Raw genomic sequence first — 22446 nt, 5'->3', positions numbered from 1 at the left:
TCATTTAAATTGTGCAGTACTATTATTCTCCTATCATTCGTTAACTTGGAACCATAAACCATGATTAATATCAAAAGCTATCTACAGACTCAAAGCAATCCCTATCAAAATTCCAACGGCATTTTTCACAGAAATAGAAAAAAATCTTAAAATTTGCATGGAACCACAAAAGACCCCAAATAGCTAAATTCTCAGAAAGGAGAACAAAACTGAAGGCATTAAATTTTCTGATTTCAAACCATATTATAAAGCTATAGAACTAAAAACAGGAATAGTATTGGCATAAAAGCAGACAAACAGATCAATGGAGCAGAACAGACAGCTCAGAAATAATCCTATGCATATAAGGTTAATTAATTTTTGACAAAGGAGTCAAGGATATACAATTGGGAAAGGACAGTCTCTTCAATAAACGGTATTGGGAAAATTGGACAAGCACATGCAAAAGAATGAAACTGCACTACCATCTTACACCATACACAAAATCCAACTCAAAATAGATTCAAGTCTTGAACCTAAGACCTGAAGCCATAAAACTCCTTGAAGGAAACCTAAGGAGTAAGCTCTTTTCCATTAGTTTTAGCAATTACATTTTGGATTTTACACCAAAAGCAAAAATAAGCAAGAGATACCATAAACTAAAAGGCTTCTGCTCAACAAAATGAAAAGACAGCCCATGGTATGGGAGAAAATATTTGCAAATCACATGTTAGGTTGATTAAAAAGTAATTGCAATTTTGGACTGTGACTTTTAAATCACTATAACCATTCTCAAACACATCTTTACTAATCAAAATAGGAACCATTACAATCAACATATTTTTGCCAACAAGAAATAAGTTTGCTTATTACTGTAGCAAAAAAATCCATGTTTTGAGATTCGATGCTCTCTCAGTAAGCATTTTCTGCTTCCAGCTGATGTGGAAGTGTTCTTCCCTGCAAAAAGTTGTCAGGAAGCTTAAATAAGTGGTAGTTCATTAGGGAGAGGTCAGGTGAAATGGTGGCTGAAGCAAAACTTTGTAGCCCAGTTCATTCAACTTTTGAAGCAATGGTTGTGTGATATGTGATCAGGCATTTTCGTGGAGAAGAATCAGGCCCATTCTGGTGACCAATGCCACCTGCAGGTGTAGCAGTTTTTGGTCTGTCTCAATGATTTGCTGAACATACTTCTCAGATGGAATGGTTTTGCTGGGGTTCAGAAAGCTATAGTGGATCAGACAAGTAACAGACCACCAAACAGGGACCATGACCTTTTTTCGGTGCAAGTTTGACTTCTTCTCGGTCCAACCACTGAGCTGGATGTTGCCGGTTGCTGTATAAAATGCTCTTTTCTTTGCATGTCACAATCCGAGCAAGAAATTGTTCACTGCTGCATAAAATAAGAGAAGATGCCACTTCAAAATGATGATTTTTTTTTATTTGGGGTCAGCTCATGAGACACCACTTAATGAGTCTTTTCATCTTTCCAATTTGCTTCAAATGCCAAATGATCACAGAATGGTCAATGTTGACTTCTTGGGCAACTGCTCATGTAGTTCTTAGAGAAGCAGTTTTGATGATCCTCTCCATTGGTCACTGTCAACTTCTGATGGCTAGCCACCACACTCCTCATCTTCAAGGTTCTTGTCTCTTTAGCAAAACTTTTTGAACCACTGCGGCACTGTACATTTGTTACCAGCTCCTGTACCAAATGCATGGTTGATGTGAGTTGTCTCTGTTGCTTTACAACCCATTTTGAACTTGAATAAAAAAATCACTCGAATTCGCTTTTTTGTCTAACATCATTTCTATAGTCTAGATAAACAGCAAGTAATGTCATTAGCAAAAAAGCATAAAGTGAGAAATATGTACTAAAATGATGTAGAACATAACCACATTTATTTAAGAATGTATTCCTATATCAAAGTGCAAATTTCAACAATGCAAAACTACAATTACTTTCGCATCAATCTAATATCTGATAAGGGGTTAATATCTCAAATATACAAAGAACTCATACAATTCAATAGCAGAAAACCCAATAAGCTAATTTAAAAATGGGCAAAGGATCTGAGTAGACATTTTTCCAAAGAAAACATAAACGTGGCCAATAGGTATATGGAAAGGTATTCTATATCACTATTCATCAGGGAAATGCAAATCAAAACCACAATGAGATATCACTCACAACTGTTAGGTTGGCTACGGTCAAAAAGACAAGAGATAACAAATACTAATGAGAACGTAGAGAAAAGGGAACTCCTACCTTTTGTACCTCGTGAAGGGAACTCTCTACAAGGTACAAAGTGTAACTTGTACACAGTTGGCGGGAATGTAAACTGTAACAGCTATTACAAAATGTAATAGCTATTACAAAAAATATTATGGAGGTTTCTCAAGAAATTAAAAATAGAACTACCATATGATCTAGAAATCTCACTTTTGGGTATACACCCAAAGGAAATAAAACCGTTATCTCAAAGATGTATCAGTTCTCTCATGTTCATTGCTGCAATGGTCACAATAGTCAAAATACAGAAACAATCTAAGTGTCCATCAATAGACCAAAAGATCAAGAAAATGTGGTGTGTGTGTACATTCAGCCTTAAAAATATAAGGTAATCCTGTCATTTTTGACAACACGAATGAAACTTGGAGGGCATTATCCTAAGTGAAATAAGCCAAACAGAGAAAGACAAATATTCCATGATACCACTTCATGCGGAAAATTTTTTTAAAGATAAATAGAAACAGAGGAGAGAAAGATGGTTGTTAGGAGCTCTAAGATGGAAAAAATATGGAGAGATTAGTAAAAGAATACAAACTTGCAGTTATAAAATGAATAAGGTCAGAGGATATAATGTATGACATAGTGACCACAGTTGACAGCACTGTATTGTATAATTAAAATTTGCTAAGCATGTAAGCAAACAAAAGAGGTAAACATGAGGTGATGGATGTGTAAATTAACTCAGTGAGGGGAATTCTTTCACAATACATACATATATCAAATCATCACATCACATAATTTAAATGTTACAACTTTATTTGTTATTTATACCTCAGTAAAACTGGGGCTTCCCTGGTGGTTCAGGGTAATGCAGGAGATACAAATTTGATACCTGAGTCAGGAAGATCCCCTGAAGCAGGAAATGGCAACCCACTCCAGTATTCTTGCCTGGGAAATCCCATGGATGGAGGATCCTGGTGGGTTACAGTCTAAGGGATCACAACGAGTCAGACACAACTTAGCAAGTGAGCGTGCACACACACAAACTGGAAAAAAAAGAGACAGCGCTGGATGCTGAAAGGCAGAGTTAGGAGTGTATGAGCTGGCTAGAGTGAATTGGAGGAAAGTTTATGTTCTGTTATTTGGCATCTACAAAAGAGGATTCTAGTGGCAGAAATACGTAGGGAACCTTTTCTTCAATTCTGGTCCTTAACTTGTTTGTAATGACAGAGGAGATAACTATCAGAGGAAGAAGGGATGTGCACAAGCATAATCAGTCAAAAATAGTTAGCATATATATATTTGTGACTGAAGTCACAATTTTGAAGAAATGTTTTTCAATATAAGAATATAACAGAAAAAAAAAGAATATAACAGTAAAGAAGATGAAAAGAACATATTTTGTATCTATCTATACAAATAAAAGGTTTTCCAGGTGGCATGGTATCTATCTATACAAAGAAAAGGTTTTCCAGGTGGTAGAGTAGTAAAAAAAATCCACCTGCCCATGCAGAAGATGCAAGAGACACAGGTTCAGTCCCTGGATCGGGAAGATCCCCTGGAGAAGAAAATGGCAACCCACTCTAGTATTCTTGCCTGGGAAATCCCATGGACAGAGGAGAATGGCAGGCTACAGTCCATGGGGTCACAACACACTGGGCACAACTGAGCAACTGAACACACCTGGAAACAAATAAAACTGCTACATGCCCTTGGTTTGAAGCCTAGCCAGAAAAAGCAAAGCCTCAAAAGGTACACATTATGTCAGCACCACAGTGTACCAACAGCTTGGAAGAATATTAACTACACTCAAGAAAAATAATAAAAATGCTGGATTGAATCCCATAGTGTCAAATTCTCTACTTTCCTTACCCAAATGCTTGGTATATAACACTCAGACCCCCCCCCCAAAATGACATCAGTTATCCACTAAAAAATAAGCATAAAACTCCCAAACATTTTAAAAATACCTTTGAAGCAAGATGCCCAATATATTGACTGACCTCTGAAGTACAGATTTCTTAATTAATGTCCAAACTTTGTGTGATGTTATTTTCAGGGCATCTGTCTTTGCTTAGTCTGAACCTGCTGAGTCTTATCATGCCCTTGTCATGCACTGGTTTGGCCATGACTCTTCCTAAATCGCTCAGGAGAATCTCAACCTCACCTCCTATTGCTAAGCAATGTCCTGACACCCCAAGGTTAGACATAGCCTGTCATTTCCCACAGTGACAAATGCAGAATATTATTTTGCTTCAAAGCGCAAAACTTTATTCAAAACATGGATGTTCCCAGGAGACATTCTGCTCAACGTGAGGATTGACCTTCTATGAAAGAGAGTCATCTGACAGTTGAAAGAACTGCTTTGCAAAAGCATGAACTCCTTGAAACTGGAAGTATATAAAGGGAAGCTGGGTTGCCATCTGTCCAGACTATAATATGAATTCCAACCTTGGGAGGGAGTTTGACTCAAAGACATCTGAGTGCAGCTTTCTCCTTTAATAATTTTATCATTCTACTTCAATCACTTTAATTGCCATGTCTTTATGAAATCTGGATCATCTCTTATTTTTAATGATTGTCTACTTTGGAACTGCACTTGCTAGTTAAAAGACTGTATAATCTCTTCACGCTGGGAGAGGACTTATTAGTAATGTTCATAGTGAAACCAGAATAATTTGGGGCTAAGAATTTATAGTTTTTAATTTCTACATTTGGAAAAGCAGCTCTCAGTAGAAAATGATGAATGGGCAAGATTGCATCAGATATACTCGGTTGAGGCAACTCTGAGCAATATGCCAAAAACCTCCAGGGAGAACATAGGCAGAATACATCACTACAGAGAAGGTGTTTGTAGTAAACTGATTTTAACTTTGCAGTTACTTTTTCCTATAAAACATTAAAAACAATTTAATATAGGTTTATTTTTGCTTATACAGCATCTATACCCTAACCACCACTCTGAAGTTATTATTAGTGGCATTGCAAGAAAATAGGATCTGTGCTTCTTAGCAGCATGTTCTTCCTTCATTTCCACCCCCTCATTTTCTCTGAAATGATAGGGATGTCACCTATTTTTTTTTTTCTTTCAGCAGCAAAGAAATTCAGCTGCTGAACACCCTTGGGGCCCAAAGCCTTGTTTTTATTCACTGATGAAGAATAAGAAATAAAATATGAAGATTCAGCACAACTGTATCTATGAACACTTCACTTTGAGTATTAGAAAACATTTCACTTAGGTATATGTGTTATAGACTTCTGGTTACCTTTCTTTAAAAAAGAGAGACAGTAACTGATTTTTCTAGTTGGTTCGTTGTTGTATATGCATATGTATGTGTGTAGAGCAGTATATTTTTATTATGTATTCTGAGCTCTGCATCTGCTGAATTTATTTTCTCTTGTTTTATGTTGAAATCTTCAAATATTATGGGAAAAGGGAATTTAGATATTAGCATAATATAAAGTGCTCACTAGCCAAAAATATCTTTCAATGCCATGTGGTGTATACATATAGGACCCCAGTACCTGAGAGCTTTATATGCCCAGCACTGTACTTCTGATGTACAACTGCAAGAAGATGCTGAATACGGTTTTTTTACTTATCTCTTTGGCTGAAATACTTCATAATTAAAAAGAGAAAGTAATAATTGATTATTACTTAACATTCTCTAGAGTAGAAAAAAAACATGAAAAAAAAATAAGCCAAAGTACATTATGAGAAGCTTCCTGAGCTGGTTATGGCAGTGGGATTGGGTGTAGGTTAGCAGTCATGAGGTAGACTCTACCAAGAGAATCTATGCAATGCAGAGATGGAAATTCTTTCTGATATTAGCTGCATATTCCAGGTCACTGTTAATAACACAGAGAAAAATGGAATAAATATGAATCAGGAAGGCAATGTATTCTTTGATGGCTGGTAGCTATAACCTGATGTCAAAGTAACATCAGACTTCAGAAATAAAAAATGTTATAAAACAAGCATTAATTCCTTTACGTCTGTTTCTTGCACAATTTCACCTATAGATATGTCATCTATAGGGCATATAGAATAATAACATAGGGTGTCTAACCCAGAGAAGCTGGCACACAACCACTGAAAAGATTGCTTTGGCTGGGATGACCATGTGCAAGGGACAAGTGACATCAGGTTATCAAACACCTGCTGTCAAATGAACAGAAGGAGTGCAGCTATAGGCAGCGCAGGCTGAAGAATTTCTATAAGGTTAGGTTGAAGCGGAGTCCTATGGTTGAAATGCTATAGCACCTGACCTGGAAAGTAGATCTTAAAAGAACCAGCTCATTTTAATGAGGGCCTTCCAAACACCCATTCCCACGGTACTTGGTAAACACACCCAACATACTCGACACTCTGTTAAAAACAATGGAGGGAAGGAAAAGGAAGACAAGCTATGTTTCTGCCTTGTAATTCAGGTGGATATTCAAACAGAATAATAATATAATTTAACACTCAAACTGGGACAATGGAAAGGATTCTATTAATAACTATGTTGGGGCAACATATGTAAACCAGGACTGTTCCCGCATGGCAGGACATATGGTTGCCATATAGATCAAATAAGTAGAATCCAAGCTTCAATGACAAAACATCTGGGGGACTGAATGTGAAATGATACATAGTAAAATAAAATGTAAAATAGGACTAAAAGAGCATCTTGTCATAAATAAAGAAAACAAACTTATGCCTCAAAGTTGGAAGCACCCAAGAACAGTGAAAAATTAAAGTCATTTTAGCATTAGTAGGCACAAGCAAGACATAATAGACAAAAAGTCAAACCATTCACTATATATTGATTTAAAAGTCTAAAATTTAAATACTGAGAACTCCAAATGCTGGCAAGATATGGGCTTTAGTTAATAATGTATCAATAATGGCTCATCAATTTTAATAAATGTACCACACTAATGCAACATGTTCATAATAGAGGAAAACTGGGGGTTGGAGGGAGAGGAGATATGGGAATTTTTCATTCATTTTTTTTCTCTAAACTTTCTTTTCTCTAAAAGCAAAGTCCATTATTTAAGAAAGTGAATATCAATATCTGGAATATTATCATGACCTGGTGGTGGCAGAAAATCAAAGAAAGGGGCAGAAAGGGAGCCCAAGGGAGCACCACAAGACAGATGTTTGTATGGAATAAAGAATGGGAAGAAAGGAAATAGATTTTTTTTTTAAGTTTTGTTAAATAAGAAAATCCATCTAGGCATGACTGAGAAGATTCTATTGGGTCCTATATAGGCCTATAATTAGTCCCAATATCATGCTCAGCATTCATGATAAATAAATTACTGTAAGCAGATTCATGTTGGATTGGCTTCTCCTTCTCTTGGGATTGCTCCTTGGACAGGTTCCAAAAATACAGTGTGTTGAGAATCCAGGAGAAAAATCAAAACGAGAAATGTTAGACGAAGTTCACCTGAGGCATTAGTACGAAGTGGAAATGCAGAGATATAGACTGGAATACACCGGAAGAACTCTAGAACACATACACCACTAGGAACATCTTTAATGGGGAAGTTGAAGTTCTATACAGGAGAACTAGAGTACAGTAGAACTAGAGTCCAATAGAACTTTCAGAGGTGATGAGACTCCTTTACATGCATGATGTCCAATACAGTAAACATTAGTCACATGTAGCCATTGAGAACTTGAAATATGGCTAGAGTGACTAAGGCAATAAATAAGTCATGTCCAACTCTTGTGACCCTTGGACTATACAGTCCATGGAATTCTCCAGGCAAGAATACTGGAGTGGGTAGCCTTTCTCTTCTCCAGGGGATCTTTGCAACCCAGGGATCCAACCCAGGTCTTCCACATGGCCTGCACATTCTTTACCAGCTGAGCCACCAAGGAAGTCCCCAAGAATCCTGGAGTGGGTAGCCTATTTTTCTCCAGCAGATCTTCCCGACCCAGGAAATCAAACTGGGGTCTTCTGCATTGCAGGTGGATTCTTTACCAACTGAGCTATGAGGGAAGCCCTAATTTAATTTTAATTAATTGCAGTTAAATTAAACACATGTAGCTATTGACTTTGACGATGCAACACAGTAAAATAGAATGCATATAGATGGCACACATGAGTATATGATATGGTACACAAGTCCATAGCTGTGGGAATTAAAGCTATGATTGTATCACTGAGATCAACCCTGGACAAAAAAATATTTGGTCTAGAAGGATTAAGATACTAGACATGAAGGTATGTAATAAAACAGGTAACAAGTGACAAAGGCCAGGTGATAAATGAAAAGTAGAAAGAGAAATTGAGAAACATGGAGTTGAAGGTGAATAAGCAGGATAAATTAATAAATGAAAAGTAGAAAGAGAAATTGAGAAACATGGAGTTGAAGGTGAATAAGCAGGATAAATTAAACTTATCAGAGAGAACTCTTGGTCACTGTACACTGGTGTTGTCATTGAAAACATATGAACTTTGGGTAAGATGTTGACTTACATGGAGAATAATGAGCTCAGAGTGAAGCATTCTGAGGTAGCTGAGGAATATTCAGAATGATTTAAAAATATGGGGAGAAAACTTAAGTAACAGGGTAGGACTGAGATAAATACATTGGCATTATTTACATAGGGTCAAAAATTGAAATCACAGAAAGAGAAGAATGAATCTGAGTGACTATCCACAGTAAGTAATTCAGAGAATTAAGAAGAAGCACCAAAACTGGAAAAAGCAGACTGTATTCCTGTTTATTAAATTTAAAAAATTTTATCTGTCTTCACCTACTGTCTTCCTCACCTCTGGTTGCCCTCTCCAGCAGCTTTTAGGCTTCTAAAATTCTTACAGCTAGACTTTTCCTCTAGATTTTGGCTTTATTTACCAGAGAATTTGCCTTATAATGAATATTAAATAAACTTCAAAGATTTTTTTCTTAAAATAATCTCTCAGAAGGGAACCCTCATTCACTGTTGGTGGGAATTAAACTGGTATAACCATTTAAAAAGCTACATGCACCTCACTGTTCATAGCAGCATTATTTACAATTGCCAAGACACGAAAGCAATCTCAGTATCTATCCATCAACAGATGAATGGATAAAGAAGACATACAAGTATTATGCTGGGTGAAATAAATCAGAAAAAGAAAAATGCTGCATGATATAATTTATATGTGAAATCTCAAAAATAAAACTAGTGGAATATGACAAAAGAGAAAAAAAAAATCTCTATCTCTAAATATCTCTGTGTCAAGTTACACTAAATTCATCTCTGCTTCTATTCCCAGCCCCTGAAAGAGAAAGAAGTTAAATAAAATGCTTATTCTTCCTGCCAAATAAGCTACTGTTGATTGCTTTCACATCTTTATTAAGTTCCTTGTTAGTGTGTAAGTTATTTTGCACAAGGTTTCTTGTTCATTAGACTAGAAAATTTAGCTTACTCTAAACTCTACTAGCCAAATAAGCGTAATACAAAAACTAGCATTTAAGAAAAAAGCCTCTGGACTCAGCCTGTTATGCGCAGTTCTTTTTTCAACCATTCCTTCTTCAACACAGAAGGACCTTAGAACAAAAGGTCTTATTTTTACTAAGCCTCTATTTTCTCATTCACATAATGATAGTGTTGTACAAGCTTAATCTATAGGGTAGCTATGAAAATTAAAAAAAGAAAATATATTTCAAGTACTTAGTATATTCCTGGCACACAATGAATGGTTATTGACTTGTTAACTGCATTTATTCAAAATACAAAGTTTATTTATGCTATGTGTTATCAAAGGAAAGTGATATTGTTATTTTATGTACCTCTAAGAAAAGAGGAAAATTCTGGCAAACTATAAAATGCCATTGACTACCAGAAGAATGTCAGTTTCAAAGGTTTAACAAGTGAAGAAAGATGTGTCTTAGAATTGAGTATATCTAGTGGCTTTTGTGGCTTTCAAAGTTTAGCAGTTGCTGTGATTTCTGTGACTGACTAGGGTCCATTTATACCAAAAACACAGCTGTGAGAGTCTGTATGAAAATGAACAATATGAATCCAGAGAATACCCACAGGGTTCTAGACTTAGATAGATGTGGGTTCAAGCCCCTCTCTATTTCTGCTCTATTTCTTACCAGTGGTGCATGTACCCTTCCACAAGTTATTTAACTTGTCTACCCTGTAGCTGTAAAATGGGAATAATGATAGCTCTGAATTTCTAAGATGACTCTGAGTATTAAATAGGCAGCAATACCCATGAAGCCTTCAATAAAGTACCTGGGAAATACTCAGTGTTTAAAGAATTAGTACTTGCTAGCCATTAGCAGCAGCACAGTGCCTTATCCTCCAGGGTCTAGGGGCAGACCAATGTTAGGATGAGGGGAGGAATTCAGGGATAACCTCAAATATATGTGGGACCTGCAAAAAAGACTATGCCTATAAATCAAAGAGCAAACTTTAAATATACCTCAGAAAAAACATAATTGCTAGTACTGGAAAAATAAGTCTTTTTTTGAGACACTGATACAACGCCCTACAATCTCTCAATTTTACTTTTAAACATAAAATACTTTTTAAAAGCCTATGTATTAGTGTGTGTGTGTCTGTGTGTGTGTGTATGTATGGGGGTGAGGCCGGGAGAAAAAGAGAAAATTTGTCTGTGGGACTCGGTTTTTGTCTGTTGTTTTTTTTTCATACCTTGAATTTCCTTTCCTAGGAGAATTTCAATCATATTTCAAAACAAGGAAAAATTGCTCCTAACACTCAAAAACAAAGGTAAATGGGAAAAAGATTAAATTATAAAATCATTATGACCAGAAATGGATATATTTTATATCATCTTTATCATTAATAAAAGATTCTGACATCTAATCAAGGTTGAAATCTGAACAGCCTGATTAATTTAAATGTATGCTCCTGACACGGCTCCACAAAAGGCAGTGAGGGGAGAAATGCATACATTATGATGCATTAGCAAGCTTTAGAGCGATTTGTCTCATGGTACCCAATAAATGACTTTACATTGACATAAAAACAAGTTAGTGCACTATTAAGTATCATAAATCATTATATTTGGTAGTGGGAGTAGATGAGAAACATTAATGGAGCTTGAATTTGTTTCAGGTGTTTGAAACTCAATGCATTCACTCACTGCTACATATTAAACAGATAAAGAAATATCTTTCCAAGTAGGAAAATGGGTTAACTATTTGTTTTCCACACACAATATAGTGAGTGCTAAACAGCTGCTAAAATAAGGGTACAGTTTAGTGTCTAAAGGCTGACTGACGTCCAGGAAAAGGCCACCAGGATGACTATACCTGTTGTAATAGCCACATCCATTCTGAATGGTCACTGCCTCCGGTGCTCTCCACGCTAAATATATTGAATTTCAAATCTGTCCAAAAATTCCAGACTTCTAAGTTCAGATAAAGAACTTCATTTGAGGAATGAAAAGAACACCTACATAAAGAAGGCTTTGCTATAACAACACTCAGGCTTGGTACTCAGCAAGAAGAACCAAACAAAGAGCCTATGAGGTTAAGAAAGTTTGCATCAAAGGGGCTAGTTCCAAAGAGATGGAAGAAATTTTAGGAGCATCTCTCAAAAGACAATGTATTATAACTACCAAAAAGAGGGTGAGGATTTTGGAGGGGCTGACAATGTATTTGAGAGACTGAAGTTTGGTGTCAAATCAGCATCAGAAGGGCAATAGAGAGTTATAGTTCATGGAATTTGAGTCTGAGACCACAGGTAATTTGAGTTTCTTGAATTTGAAGATTTAGGATTGTAATTCAATGACTTAGGATTGTAATCAAGACAGAACCAATGGCTTAAATAACAGTTACAACTATGAAAAAGAAAAAAAAGGCAAGCAATTTACTTCTGAAAATGTAGTAAAACTCAGTGCGTGGAACTAGGGTATAAATTTAAAGCTGATCTAACTAGAGCCAGGACTTCCCTGGTGGCTCAGTGGTAAAGAACACATCTGCCAAGCAGGAGACACAGGTTTGATCCGTGGGTTGGGAAGATCCCCTGGAGAAGGAAATGCCTGGGAAATTTCAGTATTCTTGCCTGGGAAATGCCATGAATAGAGGAGCCTGGCAGGCTACACTCCATGGGGTTGCAAAAGAGTTGGACATGACTTATCGATCAAATAACAACAAACTGTAGAGCTACCCATTTTTTCAACTTCTGAACTACTGACTAAGCTCCTTAAATTCTCCTTGCTAGAAAAACAATTAATTGCAGGGAACCTGAAATTATAGGCAGAGGTTAAATGGCTGAAACTTCCAAAATTTTATACTTTCCAAAGTATAAGAGTAGGGAGCTAGGAATCACATTCTACAAAGGGATATAAAAATAATAAATCTGTGAGGTATGGAAAAATCAGAACAAAAGGGGCCATAATCCTTCACTCCTCAGTGCTAAAGTCTCAAGATTGATCATAATTATTTAAATTTTTATTTTGAAATAATATTACTTACTGAGCAGTTGCAAGAAAAATATGGAGATTCCCATATACCATTTGTTCAGCTTTCTCTAATCTTAAAATTTTATTTAGTCACAGTATGATTGTGAAACCAAGAAATATTTAGACCTTATCAGAATTTTACCAATTTTCCCACTAATGCTCTCTTTTCTGGCCCAAGATTCAACAAACAATCCCATCCTCAGTTTAGTTATCATGTCTGTAGTCTCCTCCAATCTGGGGCAGTTTTTTAGTATTTGTCCAAAGTGAACCTACCAGTTTTGAAGAGTAATGGCCAGCTGCTTTATAACATCCATCCCTGTACATGTGGGTTTAAATGATGGTCCTCATGATTAAACTGAGATTATGTATTTTGGTAAGAATACCACAGGGGTGGTGTTTTGCCCTTTATAGTACATTCAGGGGATGCATGATATCAGTATATCTTATTACTGGTGATATTAACTTTGATAACTTAGTTGTTTTTTTTTTTTCTCCTGAGCTTCACCACAATAAATGGAAATTTGTCTGAGTGTTTTGGAAGGTATTCCTGTGTTGTTAGAGAGAAAGAGAGGCAATGCCCTGAGGCTGTTCTTCAGGGCAAACCCTCCAGGAACAGACATCATGGGTCTCTTGTGACAAATTCTAAACACATTGCAGATGCTGAGAGGAATAACTGGCCCAAAGGATATGCAATGGAATGATGCATTCAGGTTGCTGTAGACTTGGACCATAATAGACATCAGACTGGGGACCCAGGGTTCCATGTTTAAAGCCCCAGTTGCTACCCTGGGCCCTTTCTTCTCCTGGAAAGCTACAGATTTTGAGCCCCCACATATGCAGTTCACTGCTCTCTTTTAGCTTAGGGTAATCTCCCCTGACAGATTGCATGATGAACTATGGACAGAGGTTCCTGACATTGTACAGGAGACAGGGATCAAGACCATTCCCAAGAAAAAAAATACAAAAAGGCAAAATGGTTGTCTGAGGAGGCCTTACAAATAGCTGTGAAAAGAAGAGAAGTGAAAAGCAGAGGAGAAAAGGAAAGATATTCCTATTTGAATGCGGAATTCCAAAGAATAGCAAGGAGAGATAAGAAAGCCTCCTCAGCGATCAATGCAAAGAAATTCAGGAAAACAACAGAATGGGAAAGACTAGAGAGCTCTTCAAGAAAATCAGAGATACCAAGGGAACATTTCATGCAAAGATGGGCTCAATAAAGGACAGAAATGGTGTGGACCTAACAGAAGCAGAAGATATTAAGAAGAGGTGGCAAGAATACACAGAAGAACTGTACAAAAAAAATCTTCACGACCCAGATAATCACGATGGTGTGATCACTCACCTAGAGCCAGACATCCTGGAATGTGAAGTCAAGTGGGCCTTAGGAAGCATCACAATGAACAAAGCTAGTGGAGGTGATAGAATTCCAGTTGAGCTATTTCAAATCCTGAAAGATGATGCTGTGAAAGTGCTGCACTCAATATGCCAGCAAATTTGGAAAACTCAGCAGTGGCCATAGGACTGGAAAAGGTGAGTTTTCATTCCAATCCCAAAGAAAGGCAATCCCAAAAATGCTCAAACTACTGCACAATTGCACTCATCTCACACGCTAGTAAAGTAATGCTCAAAATTCTCTAAGCCAGGCTTCAACAATACGTGAACCGTGAACTTGCAGATGTTCAAGCTGGTTTTAGAAAAGGCAGAGGAATCAGAGATCAAATTGCCAACATCTGCTGGATCATCAAAAAAGCAAGAGAGTTCCAGAAAAACATCTATTTCTGCTTTATTAACTATGCCAAAGACTTTGACTGTGTGGATCACAATAAACTTTGGAAAATTCTGAAAGAGATGGGAATACCAGACCACCTGACCTGCCTCTTGAGAAACCTGTATGCAGGTCAGGAAGCAAGAGTTAGAACTGGACATGGAACAACAGACTGGTTCCAAATAGGAAAAGGAGTACATTCAGGCTATAGATTGTCACCTACTTATTTAACTTATATGCAGAGTACATCATAAGAAACACTGGGCTGGAAGAAGCACAAGCTGGAATTAAGATTGCCGGGAGAAATATCAATAACCTCAGATATGCAGATGACACCACCCTTATGGCAGAAAGTAAAGAGGAACTAAAAAGCCTCTTGATGAAAGTGAAAGAGGAGAGTGAAAAAGTTGGCTTAAAGCTCAACATTCAGAAAACTAAGATCATGGCATCTGGTCCCATCACTTCATGGCAGATAGATGGGGAAACAGTGGAAACAGTGTCAGACTTTATTTTTCTGGGCTCCAAAATCACTGCAGATGGTGATTGCAGCCATGAAATTAAAAGACGCTTACTCCTTGGAAGGAAAGTTATGACCAACCTAGATAGCATATTAAAAAGCAGAGACATTACTTTGCCAACAAAGGTCCGTCTAGTCAAGGCTATGGTTTTTCCAGTGGTCATGTATGGATGTGAAAGTTGGACTGTGAAGAAAGCTGAGCACCAAAGAATTGATGCTTTTGAACTGTGGTGTTGGGGAAGACTCTTGAGAATCCCTTGGACTGTGAGGAGATCCAGCCAGTCCATCCTGAAGGAGATCAGTCCTGGGTGTTCGTTGGAAGGACTGATGCTGAAGTTGAAACTCCAATACTTTGGTCACCTCATGCGAGGAGTTGACTCATTGGAAAAGATCCTGATGCTGGGAGGGATTGGGGGCAGGAGGAGAAGGGGACGACAGAGGATGAGAAGGCTGGATGGCATCACCGACTCGATGGACATGAGTTTGAGTAAACTCTGGGAGTTGGTGATCGACAGGAAGGCCTGGTGTGCTGGGATTCATGGGGTCACAAAGAGTCGGACATGACTGAGTGACTGAACTGACCTGAACTGAACTGAATCTCCCCTCTACACAGACTTTGGGCCACATCCAGTTTTTTGATACCTGGTTGGAAGCCTGGGGTGAGGCGCCATGGCAATATAACTCTGACTGAGGGACTGGGCTTAGTGATGATGAAGCTTGGGGTTCGCTTGATAAATGCCTTGAGCCAGACTTTCCATCGCATCTGAAAACAGGCATCCAAATGCCGGTGGACCAGCTGTCTGTCAGGCACAGTCCAGCACTCTGCTTTGTTCTTTGAGATGTCAGATCAAGTGTTCATCCATTAACTCAGTTCTGATAAAATTGCTTTGGCTTAAGTCTCTAGAGGTGGCCAGATGTGGGCTAGGGCAAAGGAGAATGCAAGGATGAGATGGCTTTTGAGTCGCTGATTCAGAAACTGGAATGTCATTTTCATGGCCCTTGGTGGAGTTAAGGGAGACACAGAAGTATAGAACAGACTTTTGAACTCTGTGGGAGAAGGTGAGGGTGGGATGTTTCAGAAGAACAGCATGTATATTATCTATGGTGAAACAGATCACCAGTCCAGGTGGGATGCATGAGACAAGTGCTCGGGCCTGGTGCACTGGGAAGACCCAGAGGAATCGGGTGGAGAGGGAGGTGGGAGGGGGGATCGGGATGGGGAATATGTGTAACTCTATGGCTGATTCATATCAATGTATGACAAAACCCACTGAAATGTTGTGAAGTAATTAGCCTCCAACTAATAAAAAATAAATTAATTAATTAAAAAAAAATCCTATTTAGTTCTCCCTCCCAAGGTAATGTTTTCTTTTTTTTTTTTCTCTTAGCATATCCGTATCCTGATGGTAAGGTAAAAGAACCCGGTAGCATGTGAAAAGCAGCGATGGGAGGACAGGAAAGAGGAAAAAGAATCATGTGTGAGACTCAAAGAATTAATTCAATCAGTAAGTAGATATGTTGGTTAAGCATCTGGGGAAGACAGAGTGGGTAAAGAAGGTGGGTTTGCAGTAGAGGCAGCAGAGTTGGTATCAATATTCTTATAACACAAGAGTAAAAATCCTCACTAGCCTTTCAAGTATAATATCAAAGAATGCCAATCCATGAACCGACAGCAGCTTTCCCAGCTGAAGGTGTCAATGTTGCTTAACACTTTTCTGTGGTGACTGGCACTACGTTCTCTATAGTCATATTGGGACTGCATGTGTCACTGCAATACACAAATGAGACAAGATGGCAGTTTCCTCAGAAAGTCTTTAAGAGCATGCAGATGCGTTCGGTTGGGAATGTTACCATCAGATCACAGAACTAGTTTTCCTTCAGCTAACATAAAACACTGGGCTGCTGCCGCTGCTGCTGCTAAGTCACTTCAGTCGTGTCCGACTCTGTGCGACCCCATAGACGGCAGCCCACCAGGCTCCCCCGTCCCTGGGATTCTCCAGGCAAGAACACTGGAGTGGGTTGCCATTTCCTTCTCCAACGCATGAAAGTGAAAAGTGAAAGTGAAGTCGCTCAGTCGTGTCCAACTCTTAGTGACCCCATGGACTGCAGCCTACCAGGCTCCTCCATCCATGGGATTTTCCAGGCAAGAGTACTGGAGTGGGGTGCCAGTGCCTTCTCCAAAACACTGGGCCGGAGGCAGTAAAATAACAAAGATGTAAATGTGGCAAGAACAACCAAAGAACACTAACAATAATTGAAAAGCAAATTATATCACTAAGAAAAAGCAGCATAAAATGAAGCAAACCATCACAGCCCATCCTTGTGGTGTCTTTGAAATTGAAGTTTAATTTATTCTCTTTCTGTGTGTGAATACAATAAACACTTTCATACAACGTAAATCTCATCTTTTTTTGGATTTGGATTTGACTAAATGCCAGTGACTTCTGTCAATCAGGACAATGAAGGTGCAAACGTATCTCTGTCTAGAGCCTTAATAAAACTTTGAAAACTGTAGTTTAACAAACTGTCTTTTCATCTCAAAATGGGATCATAACTCATGGTGGAAATTTTCATTAGCATTTGCTCTACTTGGTGAGAGCGTAGGCTTCTGCCTTTATAGATGAGAAACAAAAGCTCATTGAGATTATATATTTTCCCCCAAGGATATCTACTGAGTTATACAAATGATACTGGAGAAGAGAAAACAGAAGAAAAATTCATTCGCTTCTAGTTTGGTGCTATTTCTTAAATTTCATTTGGTGCTACCTCTTAAATACCTCTTCTCCTTCAGGTTTATATAACTGTATCTTCACAAAATCCTGTGCTATATTAATATACTCATTTTATAGGCATGGAAATTAAGGATTAATGAAGTGAAATAATCCATTTAAGTTCACTCATTGAGAAAGTAGCTGAGCAAAGGTTTCCAACTGATCCCTTGTCACCAAATATTATGCTCTTATATTCTATGCTGAAATGAAAATTACAAGTCTGTCTAACATATCCTCTAACAAAAATAAAGGAGTCATCTTTCTCATTATTTACTTCAGCTCTCCAAAATCTACTTGCTCACTTTCAGGCAAAGAAAAAAATCTTTTCTTTCTTCAAAGATCCTTAAAACTCTTCCTATAGCGGAAATACTTGAGAGTTTGGTGAACAAATTTTTCAGCAATGATTTTCAAGACTGTAATAACCTCCATCTCTTTAAATATTTTTATAAAATACATCATGCTTGACAGAAATTATCTCAGAAACACTGATGTAATGGAGGATGGGAGATAGAGAATCAGAGGCTCTGACACGGCAACTGCCTGTGAAGAGTAGTGCTTCCTGCTCCTTGAGATTAGAGATAAATTAATCCCTGAGTCCCCAGGTGCCCAAGTATAGGAAAAAAATGTAAGTGTGTGTATCTAATGAAGTGATTTTGTAGTGGAAGCAAATTGGAAGCCATAATTCACCTGTGCCTTTAAAGGTTTGATTTTATGCAGAATTAAAAAGTAGGAGATGAAAAATTGGTCATTAAATGAAAAACCAGAGGCTTTGATTATTGGAGGAAATGAAAATAATATTCTGGAAACTAGCCCATATTTAATTGTTATATCCTACTCAATCACTGATGCACACAGAGGTCCACAGTCTGTTAGCCTGTGTCTTCATGTCCTTTGAAACTCCAGTCATACAACAGATGAAATCAATGCATTCTGAGGCCGCACAACTAGCTACAATAGGGTGACTGTGCATCCTGAGATTGATCAAGTTCAGCTCAGGCCTGAATGCTCTGTGTCAATCTATAGCTTAAGTAAATTATAGAAACAGTTTCTGTTGGAGTGTTAGGTAAATTAAACGGATTGCACAAGTGAGTGGGGTTTAGGACAAAGATCATATCTCTGTATTGAAAACAAGTAAATCACTAAGTAATCTACTGTGAAAATAAAATCATTTAATATTTGGAGTCTAAAGACATGAATGGAATAGGTGAAAAATTAATTATTAATTGAATCAAGAAACCCCTTATTCACACTGGGATCATAGGGAAGGCTGAAGTGATCCTTCAGCGGCACTTGCTTAGTGGTCTCACTGTTCTAGTGCTATGGATAGCAACCGGGAACTGGAAAGAAAGACTAAAGAACTTGAACAAGGTTGCTTTGCTCTAAATTAGTCTAAACACTGCTGCTATTCAAAATCTAATACCTAGAGTTGTTTGTTGTTGTTCAGCTGTTAAGTTGTGTCTGATTGTTTGCAGCCCCAAGGACTGTAGCATTCCAGGCTTCCCTGTCCTTCACCATCTCCTGGAGTTTTGCTCAAACTCATGGTCCATTGAGTCAGTGATGCCATCCAACTATCTCATCCTCTGTTGTCCCCTTCTCTTCCTGCCTTCAATATTTTCCAGCATCAGGGTCTTTTCCAATGAGTTGGCTCTTGGCATCAGGTGGCCAATCCAGAGTTAAGTTGGTTTTATTTAAAAATTGCATGTATATTCTACCTAAATATATATTTACTCATAGAAGAAACATGATTTGAAATGAAGCAAGTGTATCTCACAATGTTTTGTGTTTACTTGTTTCTTGATAATATTCTTCCTTTTCTTTTTCTTATTATTCCTTTGCCAAAATTCCTCTCCTAATAAATTCACCCTTTTAGGTGACTATGTGTTGCATATCAAATACAGATCATCCAAAACTAAACTTATTAATGTTTCTTGCTTACCTAAAGTTACAAACATGCATATCATCAACTACATATAGAAGAGAGTCAAAAATATGATTTTAAAATATGGGATTATGTTCATCAGGGAAGAGCAGAGGAAAACTCCAAAATCATATACTACCTAACATTTTTTGACAGATTTTGAAAAGCCTACAATATAACTGTATTAGTCCCATAGCTGCTGAAACAAATTACCGTAAGCTTAGTGGCTTAAAATAATACAAATTTATGATCTTATAGTATTGGGGATCAAAGTCCGAAGTTAGTTTCACTGGTCTAAAGTCAAGATGTCTTTAGGAAAACGTTCCTTCTGGATGTTGTGGGCGGCGGGGAGGGGCTGGTTTCCTTGCCTCTGGTTCCAGAGGCTGCCCACATTCCTTGGATCATGGCCCTGTACCATTCCCATCTCTGGTTCTGTCATCATACCTTCTCTGATTATCTCTCACTCTGACATCCCTGCCTCTTTACAAATACCCTGTTTTCACCTGGTATACTTCAGGAAAACTTTTCCATCTCAAGATCCTTAACCACATTTCAAAGTCCCCTTTGCCTTATGAGTAACATATTCACAGGTTCTGGGGATCAGGATGTGGACATCTTTGGAAAGCTATTATTCTGCCTCTGTATTATCATCAGTGTAGTCAATTAATTGAATCTAAGAGAAGCATAAGACAAGAGCTTTGTCCACAAATAGCTAACATTACGGATCCTTTTGTGTAAAGTCCTCCTCCTGATGTTTGTATTTATTCATGATACATTAAACCATTCTGATTCTTGAATGTGTTTATGCAAACTTGCTTGTATAGATTGTTTATAGAGTAGCTCCAATTATTCATCTCCTTGACTGTTTACCCTTGCAAAACAGTTCATTTCAGTTCAGTTCAGTCACTCAGTTGTGTCCGACTCTTTGCAACCCCATGGACTGCAGCATGCCAGGCCTCCCTGTCCATCACCAACTCCCGGAGTTTACTCAAACTCATGTCCATTGAGTCGGTGATGCCATCCAGCCATCTCATCCCCTGTCATCCCCTTCTCCTCCCACCTTCAATCTTTCCCAGCATCAGGGTCTTTTCCAATGAGTCAGCTCTTCACATCAGGTGGCCAAAGTATTGGAGCTTCAGCTTCAACATCAGTCTTTCCGATGAATATTCAGGCTGATTTCCTTTAGGATGGACTGGTTGGATCTCCTTGCTGTCCAAGATACTCTCAAGAGTTTTCTCCAACACCACAGTTCAAAAGCATCAATTCTTCAGCACTCAGCCTTCTTCACAGTCCAACTCTCACATCCATACATGACCACTGGAAAAACCATAACCTTGACTAGATGGACCTTTGTTGGTAAAGTAATGTCTCTGCTTTTTAATATGCTGTCTAGGTTGGTCATAACTTTTCTTCTAAGAACTAAATGTCTTTTAATTTCATGGCTACAGTCACCATCTGCAGTGATTTTAGAGCCCCCCAAAATAGTCTGTCACTGTTTCTGCTGTTTCCCCATCTATTTCCCATGAAGTGATGGGGCCAGATGCCATGATCTTAGTTTTCTGAATGTTGAGTTTTAAGCCAACTTTTTCACTCTCCTCTTTCACTTCCATCAAGAGGCTCTTTAGTTCTTCTTCACTTTCTGCCACAAGGGTGGTGTCATCTGCATTTCTGAGGTTATTCATATTTCTGCTGGCAATCTTGATTCCAGCTTGTCCTTCATCCACCCTAGTGTTTCTCATGATGTACTCTGCATATAAGTTAAATAAGCAACATAAAGCCTTGACATACTCATTTCCCTATTTGGAACCAGTCTGTTGTTCCATGCCCAATTCTAACTGTTGCTTCCTGACCTGCATACAGATTTCTGAAGAGGCAGGTAAGGTGATCTGGTATTCCCATCTCTTTCAGAATTTTCCATAGTTTGTGGTGATCCACACAGTCAAGTCTTTGGCATAGTCAATAAAGCAGAAATAGATGTTTTTCTGAAACTCTCTTGCTTTTTTGATAATCCACTGGATGTTTGCAATTTGATCTCGGGTTCCACTGCCTTTTCTAAAACAATCTTGAACATCTGGAAGTTCACAGTTCATGTACTGTTGAAGTCTGGCTTGGAGAATTTTGAGCATTACTTTACTAGCGTGTGAGATGAGTGCAGTTGTGTGGTAGTTTGAGCATTGTTTGGCATTGCCTTTCTTTGGGATTGGAATGAAAACTGACCTCTTCCAGTCCTGTGGCCACTGCTGAGATTTCCAAACTTGCTGGCATATTGAGTGCAGCACTTTCACAGCATCATCTTTTAGGATCTGAAATAGCTCAGCTGGAATTCCATCACTTCCACTAGCTTTGTTCGTAGTGATGCTTCCTAAGGCCCACTTGACTTCACATTCCAGGATGTCTGGCTGGGTAAGTGATCACACCATCGTGATTATCTGGGTTGTGAAGATCTTTGCAAATGTGAGTCTGCAATTCCTTTCATCAAGAGGTGAAGTATATTTCAACACATTATAATGTGGCTTGTTCTGTGATGATTTTGGCCTATACAATATAGAGACGAGATGTGCAAGCTCTGAGAGGAGACCTCCAGAGGCCTCAGGAAGTTCCACTGTCTTTCTTGATACTTCTATGACCTGAGCATCAATCTGGTCAACCCGCTGAAGAAGGAAAGACCACATGGGGCAGAACAGAGTTGTCCTAGCCTTGGAACCATCCCAGAGTAGTCAGACTCCTGCTGACTTGGCAACGGACCATAGATGTATGCATGAGGCCAGAAAACACTAGATAAACTTCCCAGCTCACTAGAGGATTGTAAGCAATCACAAATGTATATTGTTTTAAAGATTCTAAT

The 22446-nt window shown here is 38.2% G+C and overlaps 1 protein-coding gene across 1 annotated transcript in view; it reads right to left on the bottom strand.

Annotated features, from left to right (window-relative positions):
• Window positions 1–1501: 1501 nt before the first annotated feature.
• The window catches only part of LOC122453662, a 189081-nt gene continuing 168136 nt past the window's right edge, over window positions 1502–22446 (bottom strand). The window contains exons 3-4 of the mRNA XM_043487758.1: window positions 22143–22252; window positions 1502–1739 (exon numbers count right to left, since the gene is read on the bottom strand). Coding sequence (XP_043343693.1) covers window positions 1502–1739; window positions 22143–22252 — 348 coding nt within the window. The remainder of the gene's footprint in view (window positions 1740–22142; window positions 22253–22446) is intronic.

Source organism: Cervus canadensis, chromosome 15 (assembly GCF_019320065.1).
Source record: "Cervus canadensis isolate Bull #8, Minnesota chromosome 15, ASM1932006v1, whole genome shotgun sequence".
Classification (NCBI taxonomy): domain Eukaryota; kingdom Metazoa; phylum Chordata; class Mammalia; order Artiodactyla; family Cervidae; genus Cervus; species Cervus canadensis.
Note: the sequence above shows the minus strand (reverse complement) of the source record. Positions and strands in the feature narration are given on the sequence as shown.